The sequence below is a fragment of a genome, unplaced genomic scaffold (genome assembly GCF_019419815.1).
Source record: "Pyrus x bretschneideri cultivar Hongxiangsu unplaced genomic scaffold, Pyrus_bretschneideri_v1 Contig28, whole genome shotgun sequence".
In the NCBI taxonomy this organism is placed as follows: Eukaryota; Viridiplantae; Streptophyta; class Magnoliopsida; order Rosales; family Rosaceae; genus Pyrus; species Pyrus x bretschneideri.
In genome coordinates, this window is record NW_025999590.1 from 4,963,278 (window position 1) to 4,991,084 (window position 27,807).

At 37.2% G+C, this 27,807-nt stretch overlaps 4 protein-coding genes and 1 non-coding gene across 6 annotated transcripts; 3 read left to right on the forward strand and 2 right to left on the reverse strand.

The window, feature by feature from the left end:
• Positions 1-1,251: 1,251 nt before the first annotated feature.
• Positions 1,252-4,312, forward strand: LOC125479300 (pathogenesis-related thaumatin-like protein 3.5). Of its 2 annotated transcripts, XM_048588470.1 has the most exons (4): positions 1,252-1,436; positions 1,539-2,232; positions 2,371-2,414; positions 3,261-4,312. In XM_048588470.1, exons 1-4 carry the CDS (start codon positions 1,376-1,378, stop codon positions 3,344-3,346), a joined length of 885 nt encoding a protein of 294 aa, XP_048444427.1. In that variant the 5' UTR covers positions 1,252-1,375; the 3' UTR covers positions 3,347-4,312. The 2 variants fall into 2 exon arrangements, with proteins under 2 accessions (XP_048444427.1, XP_048444426.1); XM_048588469.1 differs by lacking the exon at positions 2,371-2,414 and having other exon boundaries at positions 1,276-1,436.
• A 5,668-nt stretch (positions 4,313-9,980) lies between these two features.
• TRNAL-CAA lies at positions 9,981-10,064 on the reverse strand. Its single transcript has one exon. It is a non-coding gene; the product is annotated as a tRNA-Leu (tRNA).
• A 3,196-nt stretch (positions 10,065-13,260) lies between these two features.
• On the forward strand, positions 13,261-14,953 carry LOC125479242 (thaumatin-like protein 1). The gene is made up of 3 exons (XM_048588383.1): positions 13,261-13,640; positions 13,730-14,405; positions 14,625-14,953. Exons 1-3 carry the CDS (start codon positions 13,346-13,348, stop codon positions 14,860-14,862), a joined length of 1,209 nt encoding a protein of 402 aa, XP_048444340.1. The 5' UTR covers positions 13,261-13,345; the 3' UTR covers positions 14,863-14,953.
• A 1,378-nt stretch (positions 14,954-16,331) lies between these two features.
• On the reverse strand, positions 16,332-20,938 carry LOC125479241 (endoplasmin homolog). The gene is made up of 15 exons (XM_048588382.1): positions 20,775-20,938; positions 20,494-20,614; positions 20,251-20,404; positions 20,080-20,160; positions 19,875-19,986; positions 19,651-19,777; positions 19,405-19,543; positions 18,991-19,108; positions 18,639-18,838; positions 18,308-18,523; positions 18,057-18,222; positions 17,708-17,846; positions 17,449-17,599; positions 16,925-17,329; positions 16,332-16,786 (listed from the first exon to the last, which is right to left on the reverse strand). Exons 1-15 carry the CDS (start codon positions 20,839-20,841, stop codon positions 16,526-16,528), a joined length of 2,457 nt encoding a protein of 818 aa, XP_048444339.1. The 5' UTR covers positions 20,842-20,938; the 3' UTR covers positions 16,332-16,525.
• Positions 20,939-24,405: 3,467 nt separating this feature from the next.
• LOC125479177 lies at positions 24,406-25,078 on the forward strand. The gene has a single exon (XM_048588250.1). It carries the CDS (start codon positions 24,500-24,502, stop codon positions 24,836-24,838), a length of 339 nt encoding a protein of 112 aa, XP_048444207.1. The 5' UTR covers positions 24,406-24,499; the 3' UTR covers positions 24,839-25,078.
• Positions 25,079-27,807: the final 2,729 nt, after the last annotated feature.

Sequence of the window (27,807 nt, forward strand, 5' to 3'; positions counted from 1 at the left end):
TACAATGCGTTTACACAATACTATGTTTTACCAAAATCAGGGAAATCATCGTGTACGTTTGAAATGAAAATTTCAGAGGCTATATGTTGCTAATCAATAATCATGAGATTCTATAAGTAAAAAAACACTGTAATATTTTGTTTTGTAGCCATCTTATGTTGGTAATCATGAGATTCTAGAAGGTAAAACGGGGATCTACCAAGATCTAATTATTGACTAATGTTTCATATTCCAGTTATATAATCTTTTTATCTGTTTGGAGCGTGACTAATGAATAAATGCAAGAATTCTGCATTTGATTATCTTTCATATCACGTAACTCACGTGATGTGCAACATGGATAGAAAGTGAAAATTTACTAGTTATATGAAGAATTTTGCGGTTGATTTGATGCAAATGAACATTTTGTGTAGATTTTTTAATACTGTATTGCCATTGTACTAGCCATATTGTACTAGTGTCAGTTTGTTACCTATCAAAATGTCTTCATCTTACTCGTCACGGATTATTTTCCATGTTGCATAAGTTTTATCGTTGTACGAGCCTAAGAAATTCTAGTAAAAGAGTATGGTAGAACAACCTATGAAATTAATAGCAATAAAATTGACATATCAATAGAGTTCATCACACCTGCCTGTTACCTAAAATTCACTTTCCTTGATCCATATTATCTTGTGTACTAGTATTAAAATCTAAACCATAAGCTTTAGTTTTCTCGAACTCTTCCATTCTTTCCTCTCTTTTACATTCAATAAATTAAAAAAAATAACCATCTCAGAGTGGTCCAGTTGTTTGAGACAAATTACAAGCCCACATTTCATGCATCAAGTAATATGTTTAATTCTTAGTATTGGTGAATCACATGATGCTGGCTAAAAGAGACTGAAATGCCTTTGTGAGTATTCCGGATCTCCAAGAAGGTGGACTGTCGTGGTGAAACCACCGGCTGATCTCCCTTTTTAAGCGAAAAAAAAAATCAAAAGAAAATTAATGGACATAAATTAAAGAAGAAGTGGGAATGAAAAACCAGAAACGTAACAATCGCTTTATCAGAAGAAAAGGAAATAAAAGAAGTTAGAAAAATGTTTGTCCGTTGAGAAAAGTGTGCCAAAATAAACCATGAATCAAATCAGTTGGATTAGTTACCCTCTGTTTTACTTGAGAGAAAGACCTGCCCTTTTCATTGTATCACCCTAACGCAACGTAAAAAGTGAAAAAGTTTCCTAACGCAACGTGGAATGGAAGACGCAAAGGAAAAAGCTTTCACCTCTTCCTCTTGCCTTTTCTTCTATAAATTCTCTGCCCAGCCAACTTTTCAGAAAATCCCACACACCCTTTCCTCTGTTCTCTCTCTCCAAATCCCAGCTTTGAATCCATGGCTCGACTGCCATCATTGTTAATTTCTCTGTTAACCATCCTGGGGCTACAAACATCAGGTAATAATCTCTAATCCCAATTAAATTCCCAGCTTTGTTATAATTCTGGGTCCAATTTTGTTAATTTGTGTACTAATTTTGCCCTGTTTTATTAACGTGCAGGTGTTGTTTCAAGGACATTCACAATGGAGAACAAGTGCGACTACACAGTGTGGCCGGGCATTCTCACCAACGCCGGCGTCTCACCTCTTCCGACCACCGGCTTCGCCCTCGCAAAGGGCGAAACGAAAACTATCTCCGCCGCAGCCTCGTGGGGCGGCCGCTTCTGGGGCCGAACCCTCTGCTCCCACGACTCTGCCGGCAAATTCTCCTGCCTCACCGCCGATTGCGGCTCAGGAAAATTAGAATGCTCAGGCAACGGAGCCACCCCGCCCGCCACTCTAGCTGAATTCACACTCGACGGCTCCGGCGGGCTTGATTTCTTCGACGTCAGCCTCGTGGACGGGTACAACCTCCCAATGCTGGTCGTCCCCAATGGCGGCACTGGGACCAACTGTACGAACACCGGCTGCGTTACCGACCTCAACACCATCTGCCCTTCCGATCTCAAGGTCACCAGTGCCGACGGAGGTGAAGCAGTCGCGTGCAAGAGCGCGTGCGAGGCGTTCGCTCAGCCGCAGTACTGTTGCAGCGGCGCCTACGGTTCACCCGACACTTGCAAGCCCTCTCAATACTCTCAGATTTTCAAGAGCGCGTGCCCGAAAGCATACAGTTACGCTTACGACGACAAGACCAGCACCTTCACATGCGCCGGTGGCGACTACACCATCATCTTCTGCCCATCGCCTAGCACCAGGTAAATTTACGGAATTATCCTTTACGTTCTGCTTCCCTCCTTTTTCGACCGTTATAAGGGTAGTTTCGTCCTCCCGATTAGCTTCGTATGAAGCCGTTAGGGGTGAAAATTTTTCACTCATTTACTTCCTGGTGCTAGGTTTTTTCCGTTACGTCGGTTTAACTCAACGGAATATCCGAAAGGTCACAAGTCATTATCAGTGATGGGGGCTAACAAACGGACGGCTAAATATATTACACATTATCATGCATTTTAACTGACTAACTAAATATATTATCACCGCTGCATGCATGTTTCATGGAAGTCTTTCTCTTGATTTTTTCAAGCATGATTCAATTGAAAAAGTCAAAACCAATCTTAAAATTTGTTTGTCGAGAAATGCTACGGGCATTCTTTCAAGATGGTATATGAACTCTACCACCTTTTATTTTAACGTCAAATTCAATATCAATATTATAAAATGTTGTATTAAAAAAAATATAAGGTAGTAGAGAATCTACGAAGAGTTTCCTTAGCATTAGTACAGAATACTAATTTATGAATTTGTGTCTGCCACCAAATAGATTAAACAAATGAAGGTCGAAACGGTCTTTTCAAATAAAGTGGTGGAGTGGTGCACTTATAGAATTCCAGGCTGGTCCATTTAGAAGGAAAAGGGATCCGAAAGATTATGTGATCGTGATCGTTCACTGTACATTGTAAAGTTAGAAATCATTTTAAATTTAAAATTTAAAATTAAATATAAAAAGTATCTAACAAAAAATGATCGCACGATATATAATGAACGATCACGATCACGGAATTCCTCGGATCCTCAAAAAAATGATCCTCCCATTTAGAATTCCACATGCGGTCTCCGATGCCGGAGCAAAACGCAGATCCGATTCCCCTTCTTAATTAATTAAAACTCAACACACACTCCAAAACTCGTCACATTATTTTTGCATTGGTCCATAATTTACATTTTTCATGGTATTTATTTTTGTAACGGTAATTGTACTGACTCTGAATATTGTGCAATTTTACAGCCAGAAAGCGTCACAGGACAACACACAGCCGCAGCCGACAACCACACCGCCGTCGACAACCACCTCAACCTTGCCGCAAGAGATAAACAACACAATGGAGTACGAAGGCGGCTCATACGATTCATTTTCGGCCGCGTCCATTCACACGTTCGAACCACGTGTAATGGGTACGGTCGGCGTCATCGCTTTGCTATGGCAGCTCTTGTTCTAACTGAGTCGCTGTTGGTTGGGCCCATGTGATTCAATAACATGGCCCCAATTTAGGATGGTGGACCCTTCAACATTTTTCTTTTCGAAAGAGGGTCCTCATCCTGAGATCCTCCTGATGATCGATCTATCTGGACCGTTCAAAATTTAATTCAACGGTTCTAAATAGGGGATTTTTGAAAAATTATAATAATTGCAACCGATAGATTAAATTTGAAAGGTCTAGATAGATCGGTCAAGAAGATCCCTATCTTGAACTCAGGAGAGGATCATCTTCCTTCCTTTTCTGGCCATGTGAATTTTGGTAGGTGGACCCACATGGATGGCCATGGTTACGTGGAATAGAGTCATGTGATGGGAAAAGCCAGCCTACGAGAGATTTTTCAATGTGATCGGAATACAAGATAGTACATCACATGTCGCTATACAAATGGTGAGATATGTGTGTTAAAAAGTTAATAACTTAAAAAATAAAAAATTTCACCACTTATATTAAAACACGTGGTGTACTATCCATATTCTGATTACAATAAAAAATTTCTCCCCACCCACCTGTCAGCTTCTAAAATCCAATTGGCAGAGGTTAGATTAGATTATTGGATTATTAGGTAATTAGATTAGAAATTAGGGATTATATATGGAAAAATTATTGCGGCTCATTTGAAATTTTTTTTTATTGTTTTTCGTCATCCAATTCTTTATATTAAATGGAGGGTCGAAATTCATTTTTGTTTGTTGTGGGGAATGTAGTGATACACATCATATGTAAAATATACAATATATAATTTATATATTGTAAACTGCATAATTTGTTTCTAAGATAATGAAGTTTTTGTTTTTGCTAAGCTTGTATTATTTCCATTTGATGTCACTTTGTCACTCAGCATTTTGTATATACTTTTGTATCATTTAAATTGGACATTATATGCAGCAATGATGGGATGAGGATAATGTAAATAATAAAGCTTTTTGAAGTTTGATTATTCAAATATGTGGATGGTTATGCATGAGATGACCTTAATCATTCACTTTCTTCGTGTTTAATATTAAAGTTTGAGAAGTGATTTTCGCAGTCTCTCTCTATCAATCATCACACTTTACATTTTCACAGACATGTATTCATAATTATAATTTGGAGACTGTGAGTGCACATGATGGCTAAACTAATTATGTTAGAGTTTGCAATGACCCTATCATCGGTAATAAACCCTAACTAACTTATGTTGACATTATGACACATTTGCGTCATCCATGGTTATTCTTTCTTTTAATTATTTCATGTTATCATAATCCTTAGAAACAAAGGTTTGGTGATTGCGTTATTGATTGCGTCCCAATATACCTATGGACTTACTTTCTCATCATAATCAAAATATATCACAAAACCAATTAAGAAGAACTTGTTTCAATGCTAAATCGAGATTGTCAAACGTAAATTTAGCTGTCTTACTAATGCATCGATGCATCGCACATACAAGTAAATTATAGAATTCTCGACGATGTCGTATAACAAACATAAATTGACCTCGTACAACAGATGTCGTATATGTGTTAAAGATTTTTTGGAATAAAATTTGTGGATTGAATTGTAACAAATGTCTATTTATACAAATTCACTTTTTGTAAAGTGTGGCTCATTTGATCGCTGTAAGTGTCAAGTGTGTAAGCAAACAATGACAAGGTTAAGATTATACATGTGGTGGGTGGTGACTGTTTGAGGTTTCGAAGTGGCCAATGGAGGTCGGTGTCAAGAATCAAGTAGCGCACGTCCTTCATTTGGTGGTGCTGCTGCGGCTGCTGCATGCGCATGGAGCTTCCGTCATACGGACGATGGTTCATTGGCTGGCTTGGCCTACCTTATCTACGCTACCACCACACCACACCACACAATAATATTTCTAACTCTTCATTTTATTGATCTTATTTTATTAAATTTTTAATCATATAAATTATGTATATATAACTCATGAGAGATGTGGAGCGCCGTATATTCCTTCCACTCTGGTGTGCGTGTGCGCCCCTTTAGTTATTTTCTGGCTCGGGTCAAGAATTTTTGGCATGTGTCCAAATTGGCTTATGTATATAACATATATGTTCATGAACGACCAGTTTCATAACAGGTATATTTGGAGCGGGATATGATAGTGAATTTATCGTTTTGTGATCACGTAATGGTCATGTAAAATTTAGTATTTTTATATTTTTGGCTCAAAAATAGAATTAAGATCGTCATATGATCAATACATGATACGAAACAATCAATATAAAGATGTAGGTCACTATATATATATATATATATCGCTTAATGAACAGTGAAGCTTTATGTCCAATCAAGCTGTACTACTTCTTGTTGGGGCTGCGACAGCCCACCGAATCCACTACTACTGATTTAGTCAAAATGCAGCCGCGAAACTTTGTTTTGAAGTTGGCAAACACTTCAAGATGCTTGCTTGTTAAAATTATTCCTTTGTTTTCAAGTTGGCAAACCCTTAAAGTTGCTTGCTTGTCAAAATTATTCTTAATAATTTCTTTGTATTATTGTTTATTTAATGAAATTTGAAGAAGGATGATTACCGCTAATTGAAATCCGAGTCATGATGAATGAGATGTTGGACCAAAGTGCAGTGCAGCCACACTTTTGTCTTGTCAACTTGACTCACACAAAACTAATCTTCTACTTAACTACTACCTCCTGCATTAGTTTTCTATCCTTATGTTTACATAAATGACTCGACTGTATATGCATATATATGAACAAACTAAAAGCTTTCATATATATATATATATATATATATATATATTATATAGGGATTCGTTGGGGCATCATTTTCGCCAATAAAAACAAATACAACCTGAAATTCAAAGAATATGATATATACATACATACATAATATATATATATATATATGTTGCCGCCTGAATATGTGTATGTACATATATAATTAACAGACAAAAAATAACTATATTAAAGGGCACTCTGGATAATGATCTGAATGTGAAACTTGCCTCCATTTTTGACCTATAATCCTTTGTTGGAAAGGAAATTACTTTTTTTTTTTTTTTTTTTTGGTGTGTGAGTTAATTATCAAGCCAGAAATAAGTGAATCTCCACTGTATACAAACTTTTTGTCAAACTTAATCGCTCAGACAAATTTTTAATAAAATATATAAAATTGCTAGTTGCAGATTCTTTTGTTTGGATCATGCCAAGCAATACTAGTTGCATATTCTAAACGCCGAACTGCGTTATCCATAAGTTATTGGACTTTACAAAGTTTTCAACCAACAAAAACTCTTCTTTCAATCTTTTTCCTTTTGAGTTTTTCTTGTTTGTTAAACCGATAAGTCCATCCAAATGAGCTTTTATAGAAAGTCTGCAGAGCTAAGCCCATCTGGCCGAATGAAGCAAAATTATATGCAAAGTGTATGTGTGTTGGGCCAAACACACAACTCAGACAAACTGCATTTTACTCAAATCAGCTTCCGATCCTAACCTCATTCTTTTGAAACTCCGAATTGGTATTTATACGTATATTTAAAGGAAAACTAATAAAAAGAGCTTGAAAACTTTGAGTTTTAATAATAAGGATAAAATAAAGGGTAAAGTGAATAGTACTAAGCTTAACTTTTTAGTGTAAAAATGTGGTTTTTCATTAAAGTGAACAATACCGCGGACTTTTCGTTAAAACTCCCTATATTTAGGGAAAGAGAAAAAAAAAAAGGATGTTCCTAGCACTACGGTATAATGGTATATAGTGTTTTTAAGTTCGACTTTTATGAATAACGAGTTCAATACCTAACGAGCAGCTTGTTTTACTATTGATATAAAGGTTAAATTGCATGGCACCTGCATTCCATGCCATCACTTTGTCAGCTGCCCCTTATTACAACTTACAAGTCGATCTTTCCTTTCAATGTAATTGTTGCATAAATTAGATAATCAAAATTAAACTCATTAAGTCTCGAATTTTAGTGCTCGCAAGTATACGAATTGGATGATTGTATAGCATATAAGCACCGATATCGTCTGACGTAGATCGAATTGATTCTCAAAGTCTTACTAATTAAATTGACACAAATTATAGTTGAGGAGCTTTAATAAATAAATAAATAAAAAATAGATACAATTTGAATTAAACTAAAATAAAATACAACTTCAAAAATAAAATGCATAAAATAATAAGATTAAAATATAAGAAAAGAAAACCTAAGGCATCCGAATTCACTGTAACCAATCCTACTTAATTCTCTTAATATGTTATGTTCAAGTAGTTCCATAATATTGTTGATCGATTTTCCCTAAATTATTCGATGGCCATGACATTTGGTTACATCAAATGTATCCTTACATGTTAACCCTCTATGGCATATAGATGGATTTAAACAAGTAAGAACCCATTAAGCTCTATGGAAATTGTTGGAAAATCACATAAACCCTAATTGTATGGCATCTACAAATAGGTGTTTACTGTATCAATTGCAAGAAGCTAAACCTAAGTTGAGTATGGCATCTACTCTAACTTGCATCAAATCAACCTAATTTAAACCTAAATGGTGATAAGCATCTAAATAAAAATCAAGTGCTTTACAAATAGCAAAAGATACTCAATAAAGAAGAAAAACATGATAATATAACAATGCCACAAGGCAATTAAGTATTCATGATTAGGCTACATCATAGCCCTAGTAAAGAAAAACTCCAAAGTAGCTCTTCCTCTTGGCCTTCCTTGCTGCAGCCCCCTATGTAGAATAGATGATTTTTGGTTTTGTTTTTGTAGCTGACTTTTCACAAGGAGAATGGATCTCCTTATTATAAAACCCACGCCAAGGGTATTAAAGGCTAATTGAAATCCAATTAAAACGCCACTAAAATCCTATCACTAATAGTCTTGAAGTCCTTATTAAAGAAAATGAAAAATAAACGGAAATAATAAAAACTAGAAATTAAGTTCTCTCCTAAATTCCATTGATTATCATTCCCATCTCTATTTGATTCCAAAACTGCTCGGTTTCATCTCCTTGTTGTAATGCACATGTCTTCGCGCAGCTAGTTAGCCTTTTGTTCCACTGCAATTACTGTAGACACTTGAAATCTCTATTTTTCACTTCTTTTTCACGTAACTCCCGTATTGAATGCTTATAAATTAAAACAATATAAATTAGTGCATTTAACCCCTTCATATATACAAACTCCAAAGGAAATATATGATAAAAATATGCACCCATCAGTAATACTTTTACTTTAGATTAATAAAATCACTTTTATAGTTAGGGAGGGTCCGTATACATCAGCCATTTGTGCACAATTAAAGTAAAAAGAAGAGAGAAAAAGTAATTTACCAAAAAAGATACCCTATCTGCTAGATTTATATCCTCTACAACAGTACACAATGTCTGATCAACAATCTAAAAGTCAGAAACAAGGGGGAAAGAAATTAGAGAAACATATTTTCGTATCGCGGTTTCGATCAACAGATATCGATCTGATCTCCTTTCATTGGACCACCGTTGCAAATGTGTGCAAGTTGCTTAAAAGTAGAAACTAAACAGTCATCGCCTAGCTAACAGCCTAACAGTTAGTTCCTGTTGCAGTGCTTCCATGGTCATCCCAAAATTAAAGGGGTCTAATTAAGATAAGGGAAGAACTTTCTGATGCTGTCAATTTTTGCACATGCTGCAATTCCACATGGGACGTTCCAGGGAGCGCGGGCACCTTTTGAACATGCAGCGTCGACATTCCACTCGCATCAGTTGCATGTCATCATCATACGTATTATGCAGAGTTCCCTCCACCGCCAACTTTATAACCTAGCTAAGCTATCGTACCTTCTGCACTTTGGCATGCATGATGGTCAAAAGTCTCAAAACCACCAATTTTTATTTATTCATTTCTTTTAAAAAGCAGAAAATTTGGTGTGCTAGGGTTTTGGATTACCCATATACGCGATATGTTTTAAGCGACTATATAACTATGCTTATTGAGTGATTAATCGTTTGTAATGCTAACATCCCGGCTCTAAGTGCGATTTACATATTTAATGTACATTATGTTTTGACATGTGGAGAGAGATTGAACAATTTCATTGTCATTGTGGTGCTCTCAACCACTAATACAAGATCGTGGGAAGAGAGAGTCTTACACATGAGTTTGTATTAAATGCTAAACCCGGCTGCTAAATTCAACAAGAAAAGTACTCTTTTGAGCTGCAATGCTACATATCTCTACAACCAAAGCTCCCACGTCAATCCATGTAGGCAAAAGCAGTATATGGCTAGCAAGTCATCGCACCAAAAGCACCACATGCATGCATGCAATGTACTTTGCTTTGTTGACGTTCCAGATACCCAATTTAATTACCAGTCTTCTAAGCTTTCGTGTAATTCATGGATAACTTAAAAAATAAAGTCACAATTTCTTATGAATTATGTCTGTGAGGCCGCTGAATTCTCAAAGGCACTGAGTTGAAGCAAAAAATTATTCAAAGGAAAATAAAACTATCAAAAAAATACGTTTGTCAGAAGTGGGATTTGAACCCACGCCCTCTCTCGAAGACCAGAACTTGAGTCTGGCGCCTTAGACCACTCGGCCATCCTGACTTGTAGTTGTTAACTTTCTTAAATTCTTTTAATTAATTAAAACGTGTGTATATGACAATCATTAACAAATACGCGGCTCCATGTGTAAAGTTTAAAGCAGGAGACCCACAGCGGGAAGTGCATTCCACGCCACCATGGTCCATGCATGGTCTTACGTGGAGCCTTATCAGCAATGTCGGTCACTCCGAAGCTTTTGCTTTACCAGGTTGATCGATGATCGACATCCATAAACTTAATTTGGACAAGCAATTATATTTCTTTATTTTTTATTACATACTGTATTATTTACATTAAAGGTAGAAGAGTGGATTGAGCCTCAATGACAGAGCCTCAATGAGCAACCGATCAACTTGTTTGGGTTCTGGTATGGTATTATCATCATCATCCTCTTTCTTAAACCTAAATCTCAATCATCTTTGATTTTCTTCCTCTCTCCGTTCATTGATACTCGGACCAAAGTCCTTACCAAAGCTCACAAGCAACGGATAGCCTAAATTCCACATGAGCTACCAACCTCAAATCAAACTCGATGAAAGAAATTAAAGTAAAAACGCTGGATTGGGGGCCTGAACCGAGCCTTCGAAAAACTTTGAAAATCATAAGTACAACACTAAACTTTTATGTGTGGAAAAAGTGTCAGGAGGGGCCTAAGACCATCTTGTTCCCTTCATGGCTCCAACTTTGTTAAACTTCTTAATGAATTAGTCATAATAATTTAATTTAAATTCGCTTTTAGTGAAAATTAAGGGAGATAAAATATGTAATTAAAAGAGACATGTTTCATGATATACACATCTAATCACGTGGTTTGCTTGTTTTAATTTTTTTCCTGGATTCTGAAAATTTGCTAAACATATATGAGCAAGATATCAACCATAATTAAGATTTGTGATCAAGCTGATTAATTTCAGTTTAACCAAAAAGACACACATAAACATGATCATTTTTTATTTAATTTTGTTTGGGCGGCAGGAGTAAAATTATAGACATCAACAGACAGTACACGTGGCGAGTTACAGAGCACAACAGCTATGCGTCCACCGTCCCACGTGCTAGGTTTCCCGTCATTATGCAAAGAGTTCGCTTTCCAATTCAGTCTCACATGCTCAGTCTCAGTCTTGAAGGTATCGACAGTAAAAAGAGAGGATCTGACGGATTCTCTTTGTGAGAATTCTAGAATTATTTAATTATATATGTTCATTGTATATCGTGCAGTTAGTTTTTGTCAAATACTGTTCATATTCAATTTTAAATAAAAAAAAAACTATAACGATTTCTGACCGCACGATATACGATGAACGAATGTGATTGGAGGATTCAACAAGGATCCTTCTGAGAAAATAAACAATCCAAACACGTTTAAGCACTAATTGGTCAATTTCATTAACACATTTTTATTAGGTAAATCGAAATTTGGTTTACCAAAGATTTTCTTCTGGCATGTTAACTATCGATTACTTGATACACTCTCTTTTCGATTTTATTCGAACTTAGAACTTGCAGCGTAAGATAAACTTGCATAGAAGAAATTAATATCAATTATATAATTGCTGAATTTTTCTTATAAAAAACGAAATAAATTCTTGTGCATGGGCATGTACGTGCATGCTACATTGTAAATTATTCTAATTTTTCCGATGAAATTTTTCTCTTCTAAGAAATCTCCATTTCTTTATGTGATTCGGTTCACTATCTGAGCTAAAACTTGTAAAATTAATTCTTAAAAGGAAATGTCTAAAAAAATACCATTCAAATTTGAAACTACATGGTCGTTGAATTAAAGATTTAGGGTTTCTTTAGATAATCGTATTCGTCCACTTTCTTTATTATAAATGAATGTCTTAATAGTTTTAAATTTGTCAAACTTTTTGCAAATAAGATGATCTATGAATGATATTTTAAAATATAGATGGTTCAGATAGTTAAAATATATTACAGAGTGAACCTCACAAAAACGTGTTAAAAATGGTGTAAAAAACCCAACATATATATATCCTTTATGCAAGGGGATCTCCATTTTTTTCAAATGGGAATTAGGTGTGGGGCTCACTCCACAACGAACGTCAATGATCTGGACCGTCTATTTTGTAAGTCTCGATTCATAGATCATCCTTGCAAAAATTCAATTCAATCCGAAATCATTTGCCTATTTAATTATCCAGATAAAATTTCATTGTTTCTTATACAACAAAGTATTCGTTAATTTCTTTGAACCCAATTAGATATCTTAAACATTTTCGATTTGGCTAATATTTTGTAAGGATGATCTATGAGGTGCAACTTGAAAATAGACGATTCAGATCGTTAAAGTTCGATGTAGTATAAACCTCACAACTAATCCCTATTTTTATAAAAAAAAAATAAAAATTCCTTCCCTTAAAATTTTCCTCTATATATATGTATAAGATTTGAGCATTCAATTCCACGTAGAAAAGTTGTCAACCCCATAGAAATTGGGGATGCTTCCCCCATTGATTGAATCATTGGATTCGGAAAACGATCGAAAAGCAAAGATTCTCAAAGATTCTCAAGAAACATATACATAATTTAGTGGTCGTAACACGTCTCTTAGGTGGAATTTGTTGATACTTGATACAAGAAAGGGATCCTCTTTAGATCATTTCCTCCTAATCCATCACATAAAAGAATCCATGTAATTGAAATTTGATCCAACGATTATCAACAGGGATCTACTTTAAAAGTTATAATAACTTCAACTGTTGGATCAAATTTCAACGGTACGAATCATCTGATTTAATGGATTAGAAGGAATGAATCAGGAGATGATCCATTTCCCTACATACCAAATCAATAGATGGTCGATAGAATAAAGGAGAAGAGTAATATACTACATAATCAAGTGCAACAAACATTAATTGTTTTCATCTTATCTTGTTTTGTTTTGCAAACTTGTTTATATATAATATGCGTGGCACTGAAACTTAAGCTTTTCTATTAAGTACTATTGTATTTTATAAATTATATAATATAATTCCACATTCACATAGAATAATAAAGTTCATTTCTTCTAGAGTGTCACGTTGAACAAAATTATTGATCTAAGAAAAATAGAAATTGTTTCAAGTGTCTGGTATTTAAATAGAAAAACACAAAAAAATTTATTTCTTCTATTTCTTTTATGATATATAAAGTATCCCTTGAATACTCGGTACTTGAAAAAGTCTGTCGACTGAGAGACAGCACTATATCATATGTAGGATTTTGTTATTTCCCTTTGCAGAACTTTCCCTCAGGTTGATTGTTTGACCTACGCAAGTTACATGGCTCATATAATTTTTTTCATCACACAATCCACCATCTTTATAAGTAGTCACATGCAAACCAAAACACCAAGCAATCACACCCTCCACAAAATCAACTCAAAAATTTCTTCACCACCAAATTCCATTTCTCCTGCATTAACCAGTAAATCTTCGGGGGAATGCAAGCATCCATACTTCAGTACACAAAGATCCCATCATCCCTACGTATTCTTCAAGATTATGGATCTGATGGCCATTTTCCATTTTTCTCCTCTTCACATCACTCTAATTTTGTTTGCAATTTGCTGCAAAGGTATGTAAAAAAAATCAGTTCTGCAGTTTATTAATTTCCTAAAAATTATCTTTCAAATTTGAAAAAAATATAAATCAAATATGTTGCAGGAATATCAGGAGCTACATTTACAGTCATGAACAAGTGCGACTACACAGTATGGCCGGGAATTCTATCCAATGCAGGGACTACCAGTTTAGACAGCACCGGCCTTGAGCTCCCACCGGGCGGCTCACGTTCCTTTCAATCTCCACCTAACTGGTCCGGCCGCTTCTGGGGTCGAACAGGCTGCAACTTTGACCCCACAACCGGGGCTGGCACCTGTGCCACCGCCGACTGTGGCTCCAACCAGATGGAATGCAATGGTGCAGGTGCAACCCCACCCGCTACTTTGGCCGAGTTCACAATTGGCGGCTCCGACAACCAGGACTTCTATGATGTCAGCTTAGTTGACGGATACAATTTGCCCATGATGGTGGAACCTAGCGGCGGTTCCGGTAATTGTTTGTCGACCGGGTGCGCCACCGACTTGAACCAACGGTGCCCCGCTGAGTTGCAGTTCGGGAACGGCGCGGGGTGTAAGAGTGCGTGCGAGGCGTTTGGGAGCCCCGAGTACTGTTGTAACGGCGCGTTTGCTACGCCGGACACTTGTAAGCCGTCGGTGTACTCGGAGATGTTTAAGTCGGCATGTCCGAGATCGTATAGCTACGCGTACGACGATGCCACGAGCACGTTTACGTGTAGTGGAGCTGATTACACCATAACCTTCTGCCCTTCTACTACAAGGTAAGGATCATATGGAATTATCACATTTCACTCAAAGAGCAAAAATCTTTAATTTTTCTTCTTTCTTTTCATTAATTTTATCTTTTTTTTTTTTTTTTTTGTTATTTAAACTTTAATGAAATAATTTAATCTAAAAACAATGAGTAATAGGACTCTTTTATAATTACGTTTTCGTCACTTTAATTTAACTTTATATATGTTGTGTACATATACATGCAGTCAAAAATCTGCAAGAGATACATCTCCAACAACAAGCACGACAAATACTGGGTCAGGTTCCAAAGGTGGGAGTGGAACGACGGCCGGGGAGCTGCCGACGGTGGCAGGAAAAAGTAATCCGTCATGGTTACCAAACTTTTACACCGGAGACTCGTCCAAGACCATCTCTTCTGCTGCTCTTCACTATACGTTGGTTGCTTCTGCTGCCATTGTCTACCTTATCTCCTTGCCTTATTGATCATACGATGCACTACTGCACATGGATCCTCAAAGGCTGGATCAAGACACGTGTATAGATTAATTATATATATTAATTAGCGTATTCAATACTTTCTCTGAACAATTTTGTAAATTGATTAGTGTTCCTCGGCATCAAAGAAAAAGCTTTTTGAGATTGAGGCAATGTCATTAATTATATATTAAAATTGATTTAAATGGAGATTACATTAGTAAAAGTGTTTGCTTATCTTTGAATCTAAGGAAATGTAATTTGGTTGGTGAGCCAGCACACAGCACCTGTAAAAGAAAACAAACTTTGCTGGAATCACAAGCTTTGGTAGGTCTGGACTTTTATGCCCACTTCAGTCTCAATGGATTGTAATCATTATTTCTTGCAAATGATTTCCTCTTCCTCCTAAGAATCTTGATGAGATTCGAAAATGTACAATGCTACTTGTTAACGCTCAATTCAAATTTGGGAGGTTAAAGAAGATAAGTGTGGTCGTTCTTTGGTGGGCTCCGGATAAAAACAATTCAAACAACAAGAGTTAAGCGGTTCACCCTAAAAACTAGGCTACATCCACTGAGGTGCTCAGATATATTGATTGACTATTATAATAAGCGCTCGGTATAATCTAATCTCTTTTTCTTTCCTTTCTATCCGACTCGTTATAATTGCTACTCAACCCTCTTATATAGGCCCTTGGTGAGTCCCAAAAGTCTCTAGGCTCGAGTCTTCCACCGACTTCAAATTTAATGAACCAAGTACATAGACGTGACCTTCTAGCTGCCCCTCCGTTCTTTAGTTGAAGTCCACTTGCATGTTTTATTGGGCTAAAGCGTATCGAACACCTTGCTCGGCCCTGAGGTTTAAGGATACCCATGCCCGAGCACTTGAACAGTTAACCTTTAGGTCCCTTCATGGGCTTTTGCTCTCGTCGATGACCAGCATATGGCTTGGGGTTGGTGTCCAAGTAGGCATGTCCCTAGATTTCGTGCCATAAAGTTGTCAGTATGCTAACTTGCTGTCAGCAGTCGAAACATACTTTATGAGGAGGTGCTCGCTTCATCACCGACAGGCAAGCCCGACCGTTGAGCGGTCATCCGTAGAGATCAGGGTTGTCACTTTGTAATCCCATCGGGCCTTGGTCTCCCCTTCCTTTTTTGGGCCTTGGTTTGCCTTTCTTCTTTGGGCCTTGATCTTTCTTTGTTCTTTTGGGCATTGGCCTTCCTTTCTTCTTTTGGATCTTTATTGGGTTTCTCTTAAGCCTGTTACGATTTTAGGGGCCGAAAAGAAGCCACTTCTTTACAGTGTATTCTGGTCGCTGATTTGGTCGTATGGCCATTTCCTTGAAAAATCAATCTAATTCTTAAGATCCAGAAAAACTAAATTTGCATGTATTTTGGTCCTACCGATCGCACGCCATTCCTATCATGTGTGATAACGATCATAGTCAGGCAAGAATAAATAACCAAGAAACAGAAACAGAAGATCGAACAACATTATAATTGCAAGGAAAATACATCACGGCATTGATTAGTCTCTGCAATTCATCAATTAGATGCTGGAGACAAAATTCTGGTTTATATGATTACAGTAAATCTATTCAACCTAACGTCTTAACTAAACCAAACGGAATCACATAACTGCAATGTTTCGAATTCCCGTTTCTCAAGTCAACCTACAACTCGTCCTTAAGTGAATCAGCATCGGTCTCAGCCTCAGCCTCGGGGGTAGCTGCAGCTTCGTTTGCAGCAGTTTCTGTCTCAACTTCTTCAGCATCATCTTCCTCCTCAACTGCAACATCAGGGTTGATGTTTAGGCTAGACTTCACTGAACTGTAGATGCGGGAAGCAAAGTCCTTAGGGTCTGGAAGATTGAAGCCGCTCTCCATGAGTGCGGTCTGGTAAATAAGCTGCGCTGTCAGCTTCACACTCTCATCCTGAGGAGCAAACAAATTATTGCGTAAGATAAACCACATTCGTCATCAGTTCTACAGATGATTATTTTGAGAGAAACAATTTTAATGATATGGAGGTTTTTTGTCAAGGAGTGCACATTAAAGATGATTAGAACATACCTCAGCGTTCTTTACTACTCTCTCGCGGAGCTCCTTGATGATTGGGTGCCTTGGGTTAATCTCAAGTATCCTCTTGCCACGCATGTATCCTTGCTTGTTAGCGTCTGATAACGTCTGAGACTGCATGATCCTCTCCATGTTTGCACTCCAACCATACTTTGATGTCACAACCACACAAGGGGTGTCGGCCAAACGGTTGGACAGCTTTACATCATCCACATTGTCGCTGGCAAGAGCACTCTTCCACCATTTAGTGAGCTCCTTGTATGATTCCTTGAGTTCCTTGTCCTTTGAGTCTTTGCCGAGTTTCAAGCCCTCCTTTGACACGTTCTGGAATTTCTTGTCTTCATAGTCCATCAAGTACTGCATCAGATATTCATCAACTGGATCTGTGAAGAAAATAACCTGCAACAATACAAGTGAAAAGGTAAATAACATACAAAAACATGCCATTTCATGACTGAAAGTAACAAAACAAAAAAAGCCAGAAAAGAACTAAAAGGATTGGAGATTTTCGTATTTACCTCAAAGTTTTTCTTCTTAAGCCGCTCGAGGAATGGAGATTTTTCCAATTGTTCCTTGCTGGCTCCAGTAATGTAGAATATGTCCTTCTGCCCAGATTTCATCCTTGAAATGTACTGATCTAGTGAAGTCAATTTGCCATCTGACTTGGTGCTGCCAGAGAATTCAAAGTAGTCATTCAACCACATGAAGGCGACTATAAAGATGTCCTATGCTGTCAATAAAACTAAACATAAATAGTAACATAAAAATTATAAATACCTCTCGAATCTTAGGAGTTTTGCCAAACGATTCCTGTTAGCCGCATCCTCAATGATACCAAGTTTAATGGACTTGCCGAATTCATTCCAGAATTTTGTATATTGGCCTCTCTTCTCCTCTTCCTCACTTTTTTCAACCTCTGTTTTCACATCAAAATTCAAAAAGTAAAATTGATCAATTAATGAAAAACAATTTTTTTTTAAGTTTTCAGTTTTCAGGTGATGGAATTGATGCAAGCGAGTCCAGACTGCGGTCATTATGACATCAATACTATATAGCAATTAATAAGTTCAGATTGAATACTTCCAGAACTGTAAAGAAAACTGATTGCATAAATTAAGCTCCATACCTTTGTTGTCTTTGTCACTGGACTCATCAGGATCTTCCTCAGCAAGTTTACGGATCATATCAAGAGCTTTGCGGATAAGTTTCTTCTTGATGGTCTTCAAACTGCTGTGTTGTTGAAGCATTTCTCGGGATACATTGAGTGGCAAGGTGTCGGAATCAACAAGACCCTGTTTGAAAAATCATCAATGTAAAATCCAGTTTTAGGCTAGCATGTAAAAAACCAATCCCATAAACCTGATGGCAAGAACTTACCAACAAAAAGTTTAGATACTTTGGCAAGAGCTCATCAAATTCATCTGATATGAAAACCCTTCTAACATACAACTTCAAGTTGGATTTATTGGCATTGTAATAGCTCTCGTATAAATCATGAGGAGCCTTAGGAGGCACAAACAGGACAGCCTTGAATTCCACATCACCTTCAGCAGTAAAGTGGCTCCATGCTAAAGGCTTCTCATCACTGAAATCCTGTTGAACAATATATGTGCCATTGACGAATACACAGTATAAAAGGTGATTTAGATTCCAAAATAACATTTTACAAGGTCAAGCAACCATCATATGTATCATATACAAAAGTTACCTTGGCGAGAGAGTGATAGAATTTGGTGTACTCTTCATCGGTCACTTCCTTCGGACTGCGTAACCATATAGCTTTAACATCATTAAGAAGTTCCCATTCATAAGTAGTTTCTTTTTTTGTCTTTGTCTTTGGTTTCTTCTCAGCATCTTCATCTTCATCTTCGCCTTTTTCAGTTTCCTCTTCGCTTTTCTCAGTTTCAGCTGTTCACAATTGTTGAGTGCAGGGAGGCAACAATATGTGAGAATTTGTATCAAAATATATGAAATTACGAATATATAAGAAATTAACTTCTTCTTTAAGTACCAAGCCTTAAAAGTAAATTTGAAAAAGGATTTTAAACATGGCTGCATACATGATTCCTCTTCATCATTGGACTCATCCTCATCAGCAGGAACCTCCACATCTACCTCTTTGCTTGCCCACAAATGGATGGGGAAGTTGATAAATTCAGAATATTTCTTCACCAACTCCTGAAAAACAAAACAATAAGTAAGTTATCATGAACCATCATTTTAACATAACCAGTACATTATAATTAACGTGTAGAACTATCATTATTTTCTTTATGTGGCAGAATGTTTGGCCGTTAAACAAAAACAAGAAAAATGTATCCAAGTAACGGAAATGAGAACGTTACAATTCTAATAGGATTGAATAAGAAAGGGATAAATTGTTTTTACTAAAAAATGGGGGAACCAACGTGAGCAAAATCGAAATAAAACCAAGTAATCACTGGTTAGAAGTCCCAAATGGGGAAACCACTCACTTTTAGTTTGCTCTCTTCCAAATACTCCCCTGCTTCCTCTCTGAGGTGAAGTCTAATTTCAGTACCACGTCCTAGTGGCTCATTTTCTGTATCCTCGGCAACTACGAATGACCCATCAGCCTTTGACTCCCAAATATGCCTGAAGCACAAGAAATTTACATTGTCATCATTAAACAGTTAAGTATCCCCTAAAAAACCTGTTAGCATAAAAAATGAATGAAAGAGTAACTCGTTATAAACCCTTACTGTTTATCATCATTGTGTTTGCTGATGACTTCCACATTATCGGCAACCAAGTACACAGAGTAGAACCCAACTCCAAACTGCCCAATAAGATTGAGATCGCCGCTAGTCTGCATCTTCTCCACAAAGGCTGCAAGGGAAAAATCAAAGTTCAATCAGTATATAGTTGAAACAAACACTCAGTTCCACTCAAAATTTTGATCCACAAATAAAAAACAAGCATGTACCTGAGGTTCCAGATTTAGCTATGGTTCCCAAGTTCTTGATTAAGTCTTCCTTCGTCATACCGATACCCCTATCGCGAATGGAGAGAATTCTCCTCTCCTTGTCTAATTTAATCTACAAATTTTTCAAATCAATGCAACAAGGTTCTTAAACATATCATTTCGTATGCTTCATTAAGTGAAAAGCAGAGCAAGAACCACTACTTACCTGAATTTCGAGGTTAGTGTTATCGCCTTCGCCCAAAACATCCTTGTCCGTGAGGGCGAGGAATCTAATCTTGTCCAGTGCCTGAGATCGATAAAATTTTCCGATTAGCAATTGCAATCATGTCAGGTCAACGATAAAACACTGAATGATAGATTAAAGTCAACGCGTTACATCGGAAGCATTGGAGATTAACTCCCTGAGGAAAATGTCCTTGTTGCTGTAGAGGGAGTGGATGATAATGTCCATCAACCGAGACACCTCCGCCTGGAACTCGAAGTGCTGCGCGTTGCTGCGCTGCGATCTCTTCGAGATTGACTCTGCCTCCCTAAAAGTACAACAAGAAAAATGCATCTACTCAGAATCTAGGCCTTCGAATTTTTCGAGATCGGATATTGGAAATAACAAAGCTCTTACCTCTTGGCGACTTCGGAGTCGGTGGATAGCCCACTGGGAACAGCGCCGATCTTCTCCTCCACCTTCGGCGGATCTACGAGCTCGTCGGAATCAGCCTCCGCATTGGCCTGTAATTTCCGACCTGAACAAACACAGATCGCCAGAAAACCGTAATCAATTTAAAATCTCCAAATCGAACTAAGATTTCAGAAACATATACTCATAGCAATGCATCGTTCACCATTCAACTAATCGAGATCTACACAAACGAAGAGAAATGCGAGCAGAAACCCTAGGCGTACCTTGATCGGGGAGGAGGGAGAGAAGGCAGAGCAGAAGCAGAACGGAAGGGATCGTCCACTTCCTCATCGTTGCAACTCCAGAACACTTCGAAGAAGAAGAAGAAGTTCTAGTAACTTCGCTCGCTGAGATTTATCCGATTCAGTGTGTGCCGCTTGCCAACATCTCTCACAGCTTCGGATTTTATATATGGCTCCTGCCGTTTAGACGGGGGCATGAGTCGTCTAACGGTGATTGGCTTGGTTTTGCCAGCGTGGACAAATCGACGCTCTCTGATTTGTTTGGGGAATACGTGGATGGTTTTTATTGGGCCTTCTCTATTTCCTTGACGTGGAGACGGGCCCACCGACGACTTGAGAATTCCAGTCTTGGCTTTGACGGGTCAGATCAGAGCCTGTGTTACCACCGTGGATGATCGTAGGGCTGGTGTTTGCTAGTTAGACGTGGCAGTCTAGTATTGGCGCTTGTTTCGTCCTTGACGTGGAGAAATAATATAAAAAAATAGCTTTGCTTCTGATCTGCTTGAATTATCAAAGCCCAATTACAATTAATTGAATGAAGAAGATTGGGCTGGGCCTCCATAATCTACAGAACTAATAAGTAAAATCTGCATATCTTTTCTTTTTGTTAAAACCAATTGACTAACTAATCTTTGGGAGTGATTCCTGTTGACATCTGTTAGGTCATTAACGTTAAGTTATAACGTAAAAAAGTATTAAAGAGGGTTTTCACTGTCACATTATATATGAAGCTATGAGTCCCTGAATCCACCCCCTTTTAATCAAGAAAATTTAGGAATCAAAGTCATTGATTTTGGACATTTAAAGTTCCATAAATGACGTATTAGTGAAAAAAAATAAATTTGTATTTGCCCACGTCATGAGTTAATCCTTGTGACTTTATCACTTAACATTGGTTACCTAACTGTCAATTATTCAAACATTAGGTAGTTATTTGAAAAATTTTAAAAAGTTGAGATCAATTTGAATAAATCCCTAAAAATTAAGTGTGTATCCGTACTTACTACTTGACCCTTTTTTTTTCCTCAAGAATTGTTATGTGTTTAAAATAGTCATCTTATGCTCATTCGTCTATCCAATTTCATTAAGAAAAAGTTTGTGATGATTCTTTTGGAATAATGAATTAAGTAGCTCCTTACCAGCCACTTAGTATTATGGTCAAATGATATTTCTCTTAACTGGTAAGTGAGAAGTCTTAGGTTCAATTTTTGCCAAAATCGAATTTGAATAACACTATTGCTAGCACATTATGTGATCAAACCCCACCCCTCCCTCCTAGTGTAAATAATATCGTTTCTTAAAAATAAAAATAAAATAAAATAAAAGGTCCTCACTTCATCTTATAGTTTTTTCTTTTAAATGAAGGCACGTTCAAATTTAATACATGTTTTGAAAAAATAGAAAGAAAAAAAATACTAATAACAAGCTTAGTTGCTTTGTAAGGGTATTAAAAAGGAAATGAAATAATTCCAGTTTCTAGCTTCATCACTTTTACAAATACACAACATATGGATTATGTAATTAGTTGTCAAATATTTTAAAAGGGGTATGTTATTCACACACCTCATTTTACTTTTCACACTTTTTTTTAATTTTCGGCCGTTAGATCGGATGAATTGAAGAAAATCAACGGATAAAAATTAACAAGGGGTGTGTAAGAAGTAAAATGGGATATGTAGATAGCACACCCCATTTCAAAATCATAAATTGGAGTAATACTTTTCCCTAATTGATTTTTTTTCCCATTCCTTGTCTTTCATAATTCCAATGCCGTATTTCATCTACTTAAAATAAGCAAATGTCCCATCTTAACAGTCTTTTTTTTTTTTTTTTTTTAACAAACAATATTATCTACACTAAGGAGATGAGGTGGGTTTAACCTCTCAATAAACTAGCAATAATGCGATTCAAATTCGCCTTTGGTGATAATCAAACTGAAGACCTCTCACTTACAAGTGAAGAGAAATACTACTAGACCGTAGTAGAAAGTGGTCCTATATAAACAATTAATTAGATGTATCTTGAGTTCGATTCCTAACGCTGATAAATTACGTAATTATGACTAAAGTAAATTGCCGTGACGAAACCACTAGCGGAACGTTTTAAGAAAAATATAATCAAATACAACACAAAAGTTTAGCCAAATATTTATGAGACGCAATAAAACAGCTTTTATGTTTTATCAAATGATAAAAAACTTAGTCATTGTTTAATTAAAATAATGCCAGCCTCTGCATTATCTTTACGAAAAATATATATGCTTTCGCGTTACGCTAAAGTTTCTTTTACGCCTTTAGGCTAGTTGGGGCTTATTTCTAATTCGCTCAACGAATGAGGCCATTGCCAAATTGCCATCACACTTCCCTAAGCTTTAAATTTAATTGGTTAATATTTTATGAAATTGAATCCGATGTAGATGCAATGCTTTTGAGCCATTAGATCTCAAATCTTGGCGGCCTTTTTATGCCTTCCGAGAATGATATCGTTTCATCGATCATGAAGCTTCAATTCGTTGCATCTGAGTATGTACGTATACATGTTGCCTCATCAACCATACTTTAGAACAAGGCACAGGACCATCGATCAAATTGGAATCCAATTTTCGTTAATGCTAATTATGTTTTGGCTAATTACATTTTATTTTATTAAGATGTGAACACTGATAGATTCACAAAGGGTTTATTACGTTCTTACGTACTTTACACTGGCGATGCACATAAAATTATCTATTACGTTGACAATCTTCATTAGTTGGACGTTTGATGAGCCACGGTAGGTAGTTACTTTGACTTGCATATTTCATATACTTATCGGAGGAGAAAAATATCTATATCCGTCATTGCTTTTTTAGTATGACGAAAGACCACTTACATATCTCATCTACTTACTAAATGCTCCGAAATCGTCATTGAGTTTTAAGTATGGTGAAAGATCAGGTACTAAGATTCTCCTTAACATCTCAAATTGATCCAACTTAATAATTAAATTGGTGAGAAGGGAAAACTTCAAGCAACTGCAAGTCACCAGTCTAGAAAAACATACATCCAACATAATAATTAAATTGATCTCCTTTCAAGAACCGCCCAAAAACTGAAGATAAGCTCAAGATTGAGCCTTCTCCATCAAGACAACATGATCAGATGGCAGCTGAGAAACATCAAGACTTTTTTTACGAGACGGTGTTCTAAATTGCTCAAATCAACGGAATTAATAATTAAATTCAAATGGAAGAAGACGGTATAATATCCTAATTAACTGACTTGACGTATATTTGTGTGTGATGGATTCTTAGGTCTAAATAAGAATAATGGGGTTTAGAAGACGAGGCAGTGTCATAATTAACTGACTTAACATAGAATTACATGCGACTGATTATTTGTCGTTTGACCGATAATAGTTAAATTGAGTGTTAAAAGATGATGAATAATTTTGATCAGACCTGACCTCTATGTACACGAGATCGATCCTTATTTATTTACTTAAAAAGCCCTCCAAAGTTCCAATAATTACCTCCAAAGTAGTCAAGATTAGCGGTTAATAGAAGCAACCTTTGATTAAATCACTTAATCGTGGACCCCTTTAATTTTTCTTTTAAATAGCCGCCACTCCACCCTAGACATGTCAAATAGAGGTCAAAGAGCTAAGTTGATCGGTGTCCCTCAAATTCTAAAAGCCCCACGGCCCCCAACCGCACCCAGACCCAGCAGATGGCGGTTTCTGACGCGGTGGTTAGGAACTTGACGACGATTTACGTGGCGCTCATCGTCGCCATCAAGGCGTACGGGGTGGCGTTTGGGCAGAGCTTCGGCGGTGCCTTTGTGTTAATCCTCTCCACAGCCGTGGTGTGCCTTATCCTGTTCCTGACTCTGACATGGGACGTCTCCCGTAAAGCCACGTATGCAGTTTCGCGCGAAGACAATCCTCCTCCCGTTGCTCATGAGACGTGCAAGGGTGGTATTTGCTGGCACGGCGTGGCCGTCCGCTCGTCGGCTTCGGACGTCCGGTTTAGGCTCCCACAACAAATCAGCTATGGAGGCTCTTCGTAAATTTGATAAATAACAGGGGGGGAAATGAAAAAAGAAAAGATCGAGGTGGGTGAAGTCTCTCTTTCTTGGTCGTTGGTGTGTATGTATCTAGTATATCTAGTAAATCTACGAACGCCAATACATAGAGGTTTGCTTTTTGGATGGAGCGAGGGATATGATTGTAAATAAATAATTATTCCGGACAAGGTGATGATATTTAGCAATTTTGTGTTATAAATAAATTGGCCTCACTTTTGATTATTTAAATTTCAAACGGTGTCTTTTGACTGAACAAAAAGTTCAGACGGTGTCCGAATGTAGATTGGGTCTTTTTATTTATTTTTTAATAAATAATAACGTTAATGGATTAAATTATTTAATGTCGAATATTATGACAGGTGAGATATGTGAAAAACCGATGCATTCATAAATGAGAACCGATGCCCCGGCCGGTGAAGCCTAATGTCAGTATAAAAGGTGTCTTTTCGTGTTCTGTATTGGCAGGCAAGGCATGCTAGGTTGCTAACTGAAATGAACCAAATGCCAAGCACAATTTTGTTGAAATGGTTGTTCTTCAAGATAATAGTGGAGGATAGTCAACCTATTAATCATGAAGTGTTATAGTCACTCTCATTTTCGTGACCGGTGCTTTCGGCGGTGTTGTTGAAGGAAAGCAGTTAGGATTAGCTTCTGTGTTTTTTTTTTTTTTTTTTGGGTTCAAAACTTTGTTTTGGGTATTTGGGTTACTATTGAGGTCTATTTTTTTGCTTGTGTGGTTATTTTATATGAGCTTTAATTTGTGTAACTTGTTGTATTGTGGTAATAAAGTAACCTTTGACCGAAAAAAAAGAGAGGTGAAAGTGGCTATTCAAAAAGGATATTTTAACGTCTATGATATTGGTAGGATACTATCTTTTCTCAATAGAAAGTAATGTTGGCGACCTGAGAAGGGAAAATCAGACTTGAGATTTTGAGCATAAAGACGGATAAACGCAAAATTTCAAATACAATGATGAATAATGCTCTAAAGTCTAAAATACTTAAGTTACAAACCTCGTTGTGGAGCAATAACATAATAGTCCATATATTTTATAAGTTGACAAAGAAATCTTATAAATTTAAAAATATTACACTAGCTCCCTATTTGCTTAATTATCAAGTTAATTGCTATTTTTGGCATGGCAGTTTGTGAGTTGATATTTTATTTTTCGTATATAGAAGCTAAATCGATGTTTTAATGTCTTTAACAACTATGATCGATGTTTTAATGTCTTTAACAACTATGTAATGTATTGTGGTCACTTAGTATTACGATCTAGTGGTGTTCTTCTTCACTTGTAAGTGAAATGTCTTAAATTGAATTCTCTTCAAAGGTGAATTTGAATCACGTTATTACTAGTCTATCGTGAGGTTAAACTCACATCTCTCCCCTTTAGTGTAAATAATATCGTTTGTTAAAAAAAAAAAAAAAAAAAAAAAAAAAAAACTCATTATAATGTATAACGTGAAAATACAAATAAAGGAAGTATGAGTGCATGGCTACCATATTAAAATGCTAATATCTCATTGGGGCATTTAGATTTAAGAACCTACGTAAGATTACTTTTTTATTATAATTTCTTTTTGTCCAAATTTCTTCATTAGAATCTAGTTTTCTAAGGATTGGAATCGTTCTTATTTATTTAGTTATTGAAAAACCTGACACATTCCGACTGAAATCAGGGCGTGATGGCCGTCACGCTTATATGTATATTCCCATCTCTATCTAGCGCGAGGCTTTTTGGGAGCTTACTGGCTTCGCGTTCCATGGGAACTCCGAAGTTAAGCGAGTAGCGCGCGAGAGCATTTCCAGGATGGGTGACCTATCGAGAAGTTCTTGTGTGAGTTTCCAAAAATAAAACCGTGAGGACGTGGTTGGGGCCCAAAGCGGACAATATCGTGCTACAGTGGAGTCAGGCCCGGGAAGTGGTCTCGCCTAGGCCGGGATGTGACAATTTGGTATCAGAGCCTAACCCTGACCGTGGTGTGCCGACGAGGACGTTGGGCCCCTAATGGGGGTGGATTGTGACATCCCACATCGCCCAGGGGAGTGATCCTTATATGTATATTCCCATCTCTATCTAGCACGAGGCATTTTGGGAGCTCACCGGCTTCGGGTTCCATGGGAACTCCGAAGTTAAGCGAGTAGCGCGCGAGAGCATTCCCATGATGGGTGACCCATCGGGAAGTTCTTGTGTGAGTTCCCAAAAACAAAACCGTGAGGGCGTGGTTGGGGCCAAAGCGGACAATATCGTGCTACGATGGAGTCGGGCCCAGGAAGTGGTCCCGTCTGGGCCGAGATGTGACAAAACTCCTCTCCATAAAAAGAAAAGAAAAAAATTTGCCATAAAAAAAGAAATGAGAAAAATCCGCAATCATTTATTTAGGAAAGTGTTGAGCAAAAATTGTACACAATATGTAAACAAATAATTCACTCTGACATAATTTTACCCTCATTCATTTTTCCAAATAGGGTTTCATTAATTTGAGTTTGACCCATTCTAGATTATGCGTCTATTAATTACAATCATTCGTTAAAAGGAAAAACCCTTTGATTGCAATATGAATAAATCGTAACTTGGGGATTTGGGTGTTTGATTTTGCGACTGCACCTAGGTCGAGCCTTAAATTGCCTACGTACCCACATTGAGGGATCAAGTCACTCGTAGTTCTTTATGTATTTGTTGCGATTTGATGCCTTGTGCAGTTTTAGCTCATGCGAGCAAGGACTTTGAGCAGTTGGAGCAGTTGATGCCTTGTGCAGTTTTAGCTCGTGCAGGTGAGGACTTTGAGCCAATTTAGCTCATGCAGGCGAGGACTTTGAGCTATTGGAGCATTTGATGCCTTGTGTAGTTTAGGCTCTTGCAAGCGAGGTCTTTGGACCATTGAAGCATTTGATGCTTTGTGCAGTTTTAGCTTATGCGGGCGAGGACTTTGAGCCATTGGAGCAT